Source organism: Globicephala melas, chromosome 4, assembly GCF_963455315.2.
Source record: "Globicephala melas chromosome 4, mGloMel1.2, whole genome shotgun sequence".
Lineage (NCBI taxonomy): Eukaryota > Metazoa > Chordata > Mammalia > Artiodactyla > Delphinidae > Globicephala > Globicephala melas.
The window spans coordinates 30,887,218-30,900,363 of record NC_083317.1 but is presented as its reverse complement, the minus strand read 5'-3'; the positions used below and the strand labels follow the sequence as shown (position 1 = coordinate 30,900,363).

The window sequence follows — 13,146 nt, the reverse complement described above, 5'->3', positions numbered from 1 at the left end:
CTCCATCCTGCTGCCATTGCCTTATTTTATTCTCTTATCATTTTCATGGTATTGGCCATTCTGCTGCAATATCCCATACATTATCTACCTGCCCTAGCCTCATGTCCTCCAATCCACCTTCTATACCCAAAGATCAGAATTCCTATAAGACATACAAGACTTCACAACTGGCCTCAAGACACCTTCTCAAATTATCTTCTATCCTGTGCATGTTTCAAGCTCAACAAACCTCATATGGCAGAAAGATATAGACAAGCAAGTAGAATGCAATGTGATGAGTATTACAATAGAGAAGTAAGTTTAAGGAATAATGACAAATAAAGGAAAGGTAAGTAACCTTAACTAGAATAGGGTGGGGTTTCAAAGGAAAAGTAGGAAGTACTAAAGGAAAACTAATGGGACTATTCCTTTTTTTCCTCATCTTTCATTTTATTTCTATTTTTTGCCTTTGGCTAGGAAAATTTCTCTCCATCTGCACGACTAATAGTGACATTAGTAACGTTTTGTTGTACTCATTGGTTAGAAATCTATTCTGATGTGGCGGTTACTTTATGTTAGGGACTACTTCTCATTATCTTTGTCCTTTTTGCTTCTGGCTCAAAGCCTGGCACCCAACAGACACCCAACTCTGGGTACTATTATTTGTGAATAAGTGATTTAAGATTCACCTCAAAACTCAACTTCTATATGCTTGCCCCAGCCTTATCTGGCATACATGGTTATCCCTTTCTGTATGCAAGTTATTATTTTGTACACATTGCTTAGCTAGGGCTTGCCATACAAAATAGTGTGTGTGTGTGTGTGTGTGTGTGTGTGTGTGTGTGTGTGTGTGTGGTTTCTGGTCTCTACCTCTGAATTCTGTGAGTTTCCTAAATCAGGGATCACATCCTCCTTATTAATTGTGTTTTTATTTCTTTCATCTCTTTTGCTTTCCTTTCTGGCACTGGGCTTAACAGTTCTTAAAAAAAAAATGTATGTTGAATAAGGTCTCTATTATGATATACTAAAACAACAAAAACAAAATCTACATATCACCATAAGAAGTACAATTGCTGAATCCTTGTTTGTTAGAAATAAAAATTATTAAAAACAGGTGACTTCTAAAGCTTTTTGTTTATATTTCAAGAAAACTTTAAATTTGCATAAGTTTCAAATCAAGGCATATAAACTATTCTATAAAAGCTCAAAGTTAGGGCTTCCCTGGTGGCGCAGTGGTTGAGAGTCCGCCTGCCGATGCAGGGGACGCGGGTTCGTGCCCCAGTCCGGGAGGATCCCACATGCCGCAGAGCGGCTGCTCCTGTGAGCCATGGCCACTGAGCCTGCGTGTCCGGAGCCTGTGCTCCGCAACGGGAGAGGCCACAACAGTGAAAGGCCCGCATACCGCAAAAAAAAAAAAAAAAAAAAAAAAAAAAAAAGCTCAAAGTTAATATCATGAAGAGCAGAGTATAAATATAGAAAATATTTAAAAATCTTTTTTCAGTATAATAAGGTTTTCACATTAGAAAATACAAAAATATTAATAAGATAACAAGAGATGGACCAAGTCATCATCATCTCAAATCTACTAATCAAGATTCCAAATTACCTACAATATTTACGCTGAGTTCAAGACTTTATGTTTGTAAATGTTTAACAACACTACTTTTCTCTCCCCAGTTTACAAGTTCTATTTTCTTATTTTCTAATTACAGCCTTTAAAATGCATTTTTCTAAGCCCTGTAATAATATTTTCTTGTGAAATACACACCTCTGTTCCCTGCTTCCCTGCCTAGGAATTGTGTGACACTAACATATTTTATTATTGATATGTATTACATAAGATCATGGGCAAAATTTTGTTTTTAAAAAAGTCAGAGAAAGAAGGTATACTTTTAACTTCCTATTTCAGGTGTGAACGTTTTAACAAAAGTATAATAAAAATGACATGCATATATATGGGAACTACAATCTCACAAAAGCAAATGAAGCCCTTTGGAGGGAAAGAAAGATATAGAGAAAAAATATGGAGGTATGCTTATTTATATATATGCATGCCCATCTATCTATCTATCTGTGTATATAATGAATATATAGAGTATATGTGTATATATATTAGGTAACTGAAAGAAAAAGCAAATGGAATCTTTTTTCGGAAGCAAATGTGATAAAGAAAGTTCTAGTTAGGAAAATGAATCTGGAGACCTCAAAGACAGCAATTATGTAAGAAAAAAGGAGATGGAGAAAAAATTATAAGCATGTGCATGTGATCTTTATGTAAAACAAGATAAGAAATAAAATCATTATTTAAATAAACAGATATTTTAATACCTAAATACTTCTAAATAAAGGAAAACTTGGAATAAAAAGCTGCCTCTATTCTGCATTTTTCTTAGTCAAAAGCAATGGGTGACCTGGAAATTGTGAGGAAGACAGAGCACTTAGAATTATTAAAATAGAAAAAGAGACTATGTTTCTTCTGACTAGCTATTTTTTTTGGATTAAAAAATAAACAGTATCAATGTCTTTCTACTTCAAAATCAATTAACACTTAAACTAACAGAGGAAAACAAACCAATTCTTGTGAGATGTTTGGGAAAGAATAAGGAAGCTGGTCACTTAACTTAAAACTCTTAAAGGAAATTTTCTAACTTAAAAGGTTTTGTTACAGAGTGTGCATTGGCTTGAACCTCCTTTATTGTTTGGACCCCTAAATTCCCATCAAAGCTGATGATTAAAGTCCTACCCACTGGCCAGATCCCTACAATTATCCCATTGTGATGGAGCTCAACAGTGGGCGCCCTGCTATGGCCAGACATCAAGTCATTAGAGAAATGCGAGGGATGATGAAGAAGGTTATTTTAATTTCCTTTTCAGCCCTTCTCAGGAGTGCCTCTTTAGTTCACAGAGCTCTGGGTTACTTGCTTTCAAACTAACAAGCAATATTATAAATGGAGGCTGCATTATCATGATTGCAGACAATCTAAGGCACTTGATGGCCAAGGATTCTACGTCCTCAGTATGTGCTGTGTTGTATTTATCAGCTAAAAATATATAGATGGGGCAAACAATAAAAGAGGGGGGGAGCAATGAACAGGTTGGGAAGGCGGCAGGGAAAACAGGAAGACGACACAGTATCAAGACAAAAATGCATAACAGAGAAAGGAGGATAGCCCTGGGCATTTTGCTGGTATATGAGATATTTTTACCCATTTTCTTGCAGTTCCACTGCATAGTGTTCCAGCTCTGTACCAGGAAGGGGCTGGACTGGGGGAGGAGGTAGCGGAACATTGGCCCAGGTTGATCCATTGTTTTTCTGTGCTTTAGAAGAGTTTTTATTTTTCTTCTTTTTTCCACCTTTCCCACCTGAAAATAATAATACATTTATTCAGACATAGTGAATATCACAAGAAACAGAGTATATCAGGCAGGAAGATGTATTTATGTTTTCAAAACACCAGAATCAGTATGTTACAGCTGTTAAAAGCTATAAACAATGAAATGATATAATAAGAAAAACATTTTTATAAATCACTCAAAATGATATTGTTTCTTTCACAATGCATTAACTGCAGAGTTGAATGAACCAAAAACATGGCTGCGGTAGCAAAAGCTAATTTATTGATTTATTCACGTTTGCTGCCTCCACATTTTCATTGTTAGATGAAATAATGGGCCATAACAAATTCTTTCAAATGTCAGATTTTAGTGCGTTTATAATGCTCCTTTGCATAATCTGTCTCGGTGGAAAATGCAGTATCTAAGGATACAGGCTAAACTTTTCCATTAGAATTTACTCAATTTAATTAATCCAGGCGAGTAACAGTTTTCTCTCAAAAGTAACTTATAAAAATCAATCAACTACAATCTGGAGGATACTTATAAATCTTTCACAATGATATGTTTTATAGAATTTCTGACTAATGAATGGCACAATTATTTTTGCATATAGTGGGAGTAGTTCCCAGATGTCTAGGCATAACATTTCTTAAAATTCCAAATATGGGGAAGATTAATGGAAATAGAGTAATCAGTTTCAGTATTCTCATAATACAAATGAATTCATGTACAAAACATGAGCAGAAAGTAGGTTGGCAGCATATAAGCCATATCTGGAATTACCAGAGCTTAATGAAATAGAGTTTAAAAAATATAAAAATATAGTTTTATCATTTGTTCAGTGCAGTACTTTTTACTCCGCCAAAATTAAGTACATCAAGTTTCTTCCCAAGTGGACCACAGTTGGATGCAGAAACGTGTACTTCTTGAGCAGAATGACAAAAAAATGTTTCAGGGGAACCTAAGCAACTTCTGTCACTCCCACTACAGTCAATAGCTGTATCTCCAAAAAAAAAAAATGGTATTGACCCCTTGGACTACATCTTTCTGGAACTAAAAGTTATGAGCATCAAATTGTAGCAGAGCTATCTAACAATAGAGATACCACTGAAGTTTACCTCATTTCTTTTCTTCTACCAATTACTAACCTGCATCAGCCAATTCAGAAAATTATAATAACTTTGAGTGCCAGAAAGTGATGAAACTACTGAACTGGACGTATACACTATTGCCAATTATGGAATTATGTCTGTTTTCTAGGTAGTGTGCACATAAACACACATATTTAAAAGAGCATCCCTGAAAACTGAGTGCTTTCACCTTTCCTTTCACTTTTTATCTTTGGCAGAAGAAGTATTAAGAGAAAGGAGAACAGGTATCTTCTGCTTTGAGGATAAGAGCTGGATCTCTGGGTTTGAAAACTAGTTTCTCACCTACTTGACAAGTTATTCATAGATATCACCTCAATTTCCATACATGTAAAAAAATATAAAGTTACTATCTTGGGGGGTTATTTTGAGTATTACAAGAGATAAGGCATATAAATGGCTCAGAATATATAGAATGTTCAATAAATGCCAGTCATTATCACACTCTCCCATCTCCTCTATCTCAAAGCAAACTAAATCCTACCTGTTTCCAAAGCCATTCCACACCCAACTCCTACCCCAATGAGGATCCCAGAAATAACCCGATTCTCAGAATAAAAATAATAAACCTGATTGAATTTAAGTCTGTAATTTTTGTGTTTAAGGTAGGTGAGCCTTAATTCTTTGTTTCTTGATCAAAACAATCATAAACAAGATTGTATCTTTCTCGGTAGTATCAGAACTATGTCTCAATACTTAAAAGAAGAATGGGTTGGGCGTGTGTTCTTCATAGCTTTTCCCTAGTTGTACCTCTTTTATCCCTTGTATATTTATATGTGTACTATGCTCTTTTCACTTTTTATAGCACTTTTAGAAATATTATATGATCACCACCAGAACTGAGTGACACAAATAGGGAAGTTTTTACATCTCCATTTTATAGATGAGAAAATAGAGGTTCTTTCTGTGTTTGTGGTCCGTATTCACACTGTAAGAGAACAAGCAATTTAGAAGGCAGCAGCTTTACTGGAAATTACAATTTCAGCAGCTCTGAACCCAGCTCTGTTGAAATCCTTGTCCAAGGTCAGGAAAGCCATCATCAACTCTTCCAAACAACTTACTTAAAAATGTGCTGTGGAAGCAGAGGTGATTCATAGGGGGAATTTGGGAGGGTTTTCCATACAATGTCTACTTTCCCCTCTTTGGGGGAAATTTCTGCCTCTCATTGTGGGTACTTTTGGTAAGACTATCAATCAACATGCTTTGTCTTCTCTAGAATGAGCTAAGAGGTGGGCTCTTAGCATAATAGTGGCATATGATATGAGCTAAGAAAATTAAATTCTCTATCTGAGATCTGTATCTTGATCTAAGTGAACCCATTCATTGTGTTGCTGTTTACTTGCCACCAAAGATCATCAAGCATTTTAAGGTGAGAACTGCCTGCATTATATTTTAGGGGAACATATTTTGATGACTTGCAAACATATTTGATCCGTCCCTCTTCAACTGAAAATGTAAATATTTGGATTTATATTTACTTATGCTGAACAAATGATTTCTATGTAAAGAAAATTATGAAAATAGCTCATTTTAAAATTAAAATTATAGTCTATTTTAAACAAATACTGGCATATAAAAAGATTTAGTTATTACTACTGGCACTGTGTTGTATATGCATGTATATATATAAAATTATGATTGCAGATACTATTTTGAAAAAATCTGAGTTTTATATTTTTTAATGGTTGGCTTTTTTAAGAGAAGTGCTAAGAACTTATGTATTTAATAAATCATAAGAGTGTTTCAGATATTTATTGGAAGATGGCGGAAGAGTAAGACGCGGAGATCACCTTCCTCCCCACAGATACACCAGAAATACATCTACGCATGGAACAACTCCTACGGAGCACCTACTGAACGCTGGCAGAAGACCTCAGACCTCCCAAAAGGCAAGGAACCCCCCACGTACCTGGTTAGGGCAAAAGAAAAAACTAAACAGAGACAAAAGGATAGGGACGGGTCCTGCACCAGCGGAAGAGAGCTGTGAAGGAGGAAAAGTGTCCACACACTAGGAAGGCCCTTCGCGGGTGGAGACTTCGGGAGGCGGAGTGGGGGAGCTTGGGAGCCGCGGAGGAGAGCACAGCAACAGGGGTGCGGAGGGCAAAGCGGACAGATTCCAGTGCAGAGGATCGGGCTGACCGGAACTCGCCAGCCGAGAGGCTTGTCTGCTCGCCCGCCGGGGCGGGCGGGACTGGGAGCTGAGGCTCCGGCTTTTGTCGGAGTGCAGGGAGAGGACTGGGGTTGGCGGCGTGAACACAGCCTGCAGGGCGTTAGTGCACCGCAGCTTGCTGGGAGAGAGTCCGGGGAAAAGTCTGGACCTGCCCCTGCCGAAGAGGCAAGAGACTTTTACGTCCCTCTTTGTTTCCTGGTGCACGAGGAGAGGGGATTAAGAACGCTGCTTGAGAGAGCTCCAGGGACGGGCGCGAGCCGCGGCTAGAAGTGCGGAGCCCAGAGACAGACATGAGACGCTAGGGCCGTTGCTGCCGCCACCAGGAGGCCTGTGTGCGAACACAGGTCACTAGCCACACGCCCTTCCAGGGAGCCTGTGCAGCCCGCCACTGCCGGGGTCCCGGGATCCAGGGACAACTCCCCCGGGAGAACACACGGCGCGCCTCAGGCTGCAACGTCACGCTGGCCTCTGCCGCCGCAGGCCCGCCCCACACTCCGTGACCCTCCCTACCCCCCGGCCTGAGTGAGCCAGAGCCTCCGAATCAGCGGCTCCTTTAACGCCGTCCTGTCTGAGCAAAGAACAGACGCCCTCCGGCGACCTACACGCACAGGCGGGGCCAAATCCAAAGCTGAGCCCCTGGGAACTGTGAGAACAAAGAAGAGAAAGGGAAATCTCTCCCAGCAGCCTCAGAAGCAGCGGATTAAAGCTCCACAATCAACTTGATATACCCTGCATCTGTGGAATACCTGAATGGACAACGAATCATCCCAAATTAAGGAGCCCTGTGGATGAAAGGCTCTTGGTGCTGCAGCCAGGAGTCAGTGCTGTGCCTCTGAGGTGGGAGAACCAACTTCAGGACACTGGTCCACAAGAGGCCTCCCAGCTGCACATAATATCAAACAGCAAAAATCTCCCAGAGATCTCCATCTCAACGCCAGCACCCAGCTTCACTCAACGACCAGCAAGCTACAGGGCTGGACATCCTATGCCAAACAACTAGCAAGACAGGAACACAACCCCACCCATTAGCAGAGAGGCTGCCCAAAATTATAATAAGTCTACAGACACCCCAAAACACATCACCAGACGTGGACCTGCCCACCAGAAAGACAAGATCCAGCCTCATCCACCAGAACACAGGCTCTAGTCCCCTCCACCAGGAAGCCTACACAACCCACTGAACCAACCTTAGCCACTGGGGACAGACACAAAAAACAACAGGAACTACGAACCTTCAGCCTGCGAAAAAGGAGACCCCAAACACAGTAAGATAAGCAAAATGAAAAGACAGAAAAACACACCGCAGATGAAGGAGCAAGATAAAAACCCACCAGACCTAACAAATGAAGAGGAAATAGGCAGTCTACCTGAAGAAGAATTCAGAATAATGATAGTAAGGTTGATCCGAAATCTTGGAGATAGAATGGACAATAGAATGGACAAAATGCAAGAATCAGTTAACAAGGACCTAGAAGAACTAAAGATGAAACAAGCAACGATGAACAACACAATAAATGAAATTAAAAGTACTCTAGATGGGATCAATAGCAGAATAACTGAGGCAGAAGAACGGATAAGTGACCTGGAAGATAAAATAGTGGAAATAACTAATGCAGAGCAGAATAAAGAAAAAAGAATGAAAAGAACTGAGGACAGTCTCAGAGACCTCTGGGACAACATTAAACGCACCAACATTCGAATTATAGGGGTTCCAGAAGAAGAAGAGAAAAAGAAAGGGACTGAGAAAATATTTGAAGAGATTATAGTTGAAAACTTCCCTAATATGGGAAAGGAAATAGTTAATCAAGTCCAGGAAGCACAGAGAGTCCCATACACGATAAATCCAAGGAGAAATACGCCAAGACACATATTAATCAAACTGTCAAAAATTAAATACAAAGAAAACATATTAAAAGCAGCAAGGGAAAAACAACAAATAACACATAAGGGAATCCCCATAAGGTTAACAGCTGATCTCTCAGCAGAAACCCTACAAGCCAGAAGGGAGTGGCAGGACATACTGAAAGTGATGAAGGAGAAAAACCTGCAGCCAAGACTACTCTACCCAGCAAGGATCTCATTCAGATTTGATGGAGAAATTAAAACCTTTACAGACAAGCAAAAGCTGAGAGAGTTCAGCACCACCAAACCAGCTTTACAACAAATGCTAAAGGATCTTCTCTAGGCAAGAAACACAAGAGAAGGAAAAGACCTATAATAACGAACCCAAAACAACTTAGAAAATGGGAATAGGAACATACATATCGATAATTACCCTAAATGTAAATGGACTAAATGCTCCCACCAAAAGACACAGATTAGCTGAATGGATACAAAAACAAGACCCATATATATGCTGTCTACAAGAGACCCACTTCAGACCTAGAGACACATACAGACTGAAAGTAAGGGGATGGAAAAAGATATTCCATGCAAATGGAAGCCAAAAGAAAGCTGGAGTAGCAATTCTCATATCAGACAAAATAGACTTTAAAATAAGGACTATTAAAAGAGACAAAGAAGGACACTACATAATGATCAAGGGATCAATCCAAGAAGAAGATATAACAATTGTAAATATTTATGCACCCAACATAGGAGCACCTCAATACGTAAGGCAAATACTAACAGCCATAAAAGGGGAAATCGACAGTAACACATTCATAGTAGGGGACTTAAACACCCCACTTTCACCCATGGACAGATCATCCAAAATGAAAATAAATAAGGAAACACAAGCTTTAAATGATACATTAAACAAGATGGACTTAATTGATATTTATAGGACACTCCATCCAAAAACAACAGAATACACATTTTTCTCAAGTGCCCATGGAACATTCTCCAGGATAGATCATATCTTAGGTCACAAATCAAGCCTTGGTAAATTTAAGAAAATTGAAATTGTATCAAGTATCTTTTCTGACCACAACGCCATGAGACTAGATATCAATTACAGGAAAAGATCTGTAAAAAATACAAACACATGGAGACTAAACAATACACTACTTAATAATGAAGTGATCACTGAAGAAATCAAAGAGGAAATCAAAAAATACCTAGAAACAAATGACAATGGAGACACAACGACCCAAAACCTGTGGGATGCAGCAAAAGCAGTTCTAAGGGGGAAGTTTATAGCAATACAAGCCCACCTTAAGAAGCAGGAAACATCTCGAATAAACAACCTAACCTTGCACCTCAAGCAATTAGAGAAAGAAGAACAAAAAAACCCCAAAGTTAGCAGGAGGAAAGAAATCATAAAAATCAGATCAGAAATAAATGAAAAAGAAATGAAGGAAACGATAGCAAAGATCAATAAAACTAAAAGCTGGTTCTTTGAAAGGATAAACAAAATTGATAAACCATTAGCTAGACTCATCAAGAAAAAAAGGGAGAAGACTCAAATCAATAGAATTAGAAATGAAAAAGGAGAAGTAACAACTGACACTGCAGAAATACAAAAGATCATGAGAGATTACTACAAGCAACTCTATGCCAATAAAATGGACAACCTGGAAGAAATGGACAAATTCTTAGAAAGGCACAACCTGCCAAGACTGAATCAGGAAGAAATAGAAAATATGAACAGACCAATCACAAGCACTGAAATTGAAACTGTGATTAAAAATCTTCCAACAAGCAAAAGCCCAGGACCAGATGGCTTCACAGGCGAATTCTATCAAACATTTAGAGAAGAGCTATCACCTATCCTTCTCAGACTCTTCCAAAATATAGCAGAGGGAGGAACACTCCCCAACTCATTCTACGAGGCCACCATCACCCTGATACCAAAACCAGACAAGGATGTCACAAAGAAAGAAAACTACAGGCCAATATCACTGATGAACATAGATGCAAAGATCCTCAACAAAATACTAGCAAACAGAATCCAACAGCAAATTAAACGGATCATACACCATGATCAAGTGGGGTTTATTCCAGGAATGCAAGGATTCTTCAATATACGCAAATCAATCAACGTGATACACCATATTAACAAATTGAAGGAGAAAAACCATATGATCATCTCAATAGATGCAGAAAAAGCTTTTGACAAAATTCAACACCCATTTATGATAAAAACCCTGCAGAAAGTAGGCATAGAGGGAACTTTCCTCAACATAATAAAGGCCATATATGACAAACCCACAGCCAACATCGTCCTCAATGGTGAAAAACTGAAAGCATTTCCACTAAGATCAGGAAGAAGACAAGGTTGCCCACTCTCACCACTCTTATTCAACATAGTTTTGGAAGTTTTAGCCACAGCAATCAGAGAAGAAAAGGAAATAAAAGGAATCCAAATCGGAAAAGAAGAAGTAAAGCTGTCACTGTTTGCAGATGACATGATCCTATACATAGAGAATCCTAAAGATGCTACCAGAAAACTACTAGAGCTAATCAATGAATTTGGTAAAGTAGCAGGATACAAAATTAATGCACAGAAATCTCTTGCATTCCTATACACTAAGGATGAAAAATCTGAAAGTGAAATCAAGAAAACACTCCCATTTACCATTGCAACAAAAAGAATAAAATACCTAGGAATAAACCTACCTAAGGAGACAAAAGACCTGTATGCAGAAAATTATAAGACACTGATGAAAGAAATTAAAAATGATACAAATAGATGGAGAGATATACCATGTTCTTGGATTGGAAGAATCAACATTGTGAAAATGACTCTACTACCCAAAGCAATCTACAGATTCAATGCAATCCCTATGAAACTACCACTGGCATTTTTCACAGAACTAGAACAAAAAATTTCACAATTTGTATGGAAACACAAAAGACCCCGAATAGCCAAAGCAATCTTGAGAACGAAAAATGGAGCTGGAGGAATCAGGCTTCCTGACTTCAGACTATACTACAAAGCTACAGTAATCAAGACAGTATGGTACTGGCACAAAAACAGAAATATAGATCAATGGAAAAGGATAGAAAGCCCAGAGATAAACCCACGCACATATGGTCACCTTATCTTTGACAAAGGAGGCAGAAATGTACAGTGGAGAAAGGACAGCCTATTCAATAAGTGGTGCTGGGAAAACTGGACAGCTACATGTAAAAGTATGAGGTTAGATCACTCCCTAACACCATAGACAAAAATAAGCTCAAAATGGATTAAAGACCTAAATGTAAAGCCAGAAACTATCAAACTCTTAGTGGAAAACATAGGCAGAACACTCTATGGCATAAATCACAGCAAGGTCCTTTTTGACCCACCTCCTAGAGAAATGGAAATAAAAACAAAAGTAAACAAATGGGACCTAATGAAACTTAAAAGCTTTTGCACAGCAAAGGAAACCATAAAGAAGACAAAAAGACAACCCTCAGAATGGGAGAAAATATTTGCAAATGAAGCAACTGACAAAGGATTAATCTCCAAAATTTATAAGCAGCTCATGCAGCTTAATAACAAAAAAACAAACAACCCAATCCAAAAATGGGCAGAAGACCTAAATAGACATTTCTCCAAAGAAGATATACAGAGTGCCAACAAACACATGAAAGAATGCTCAACATCACTAATCATTAGAGAAATGCAAATCAAAACTACAATGAGATATCATCTCACACCAGTCAGAATGGCCATCATCAAAAAATCTAGAAACAATAAATGCTGGAGAGGGTGTGGAGAAAAGGGAACCCTCTTACACTGTTGGTGGGAATGTAAATTGATACAGCCACTGTGGAGAACAGTATGGAGGTTCCTTAAAAAGCTACAAATAGAACTACCATATGACCCAGCAATCCCACTACTGGGCATATACCCTGAGAAAACCATAATTCAAAAAGAGTCATGTACCAAAATGTTCATTGCAGCTCTATTTACAATAGCCCAGAGATGGAAACAACCTAAGTGTCCATCATCGGATGAATGGATAAAGAAGATGTGGCACATATATACAATGGAATATTACTCAGCCATAAAAAGAGACGAAATTGAGCTATTTGTAATGAGGTGGATAGACCTAGAGTCTGTCATACAGAGTGAAGTAAGTCAGAAAGAGAGAGACAAATACCGTATGCTAACACATATATATGGAATTTAAGAAAAAAAAAATGTCATGAAAAACCTAGGGGTGAAACAGGAATAAAGACACAGACTTACTAGAGAATGGACTTGAGGCTATGGGGAGGGGGAAGGATAAACGGTGACAAAGCGATAAAGAGGCATGGACATATATACACTACCAAACGTAAGGTAGATAGCTAGTGGGAAGCAGCCGCATAGCACAGGGAGATCAGCTCGGTGCTTTGTGACCGCCTGGAGGGGTGGGATAGGGAGGGTGGGAGGGAGGGAGACGCAAGCGGGAAGAGATATGGGAACATATGTATATATATAACTGATTCATTTTGTTGTGAAGCTGAAACTAACATACCATTGTAAAGCAATTATACTCCAATAAAGATGTTTAAAAAAAAAAAAAAAGAGTGTTTCAAAAAGGGTGAGAAATTCATTCATATAACTCAGGAATGTCCAATTTTCTTTATTACTGTGAT

At 38.6% G+C, this 13,146-nt stretch overlaps 1 protein-coding gene across 15 annotated transcripts in view; it reads right to left on the bottom strand.

Annotated features, from left to right (window-relative positions):
* Positions 1-13,146, bottom strand: part of ROBO2 (roundabout guidance receptor 2) — a 1,648,891-nt gene that overhangs the window by 33,759 nt on the left and 1,601,986 nt on the right. For all 15 annotated transcript variants that reach the window (XM_060297904.1, XM_060297910.1, XM_060297901.1 and 12 more), the window contains one exon: positions 3,186-3,342. In XM_060297904.1, the coding sequence (XP_060153887.1) occupies positions 3,186-3,342 (157 nt within the window). The remainder of the gene's footprint in view (positions 1-3,185; positions 3,343-13,146) is intronic.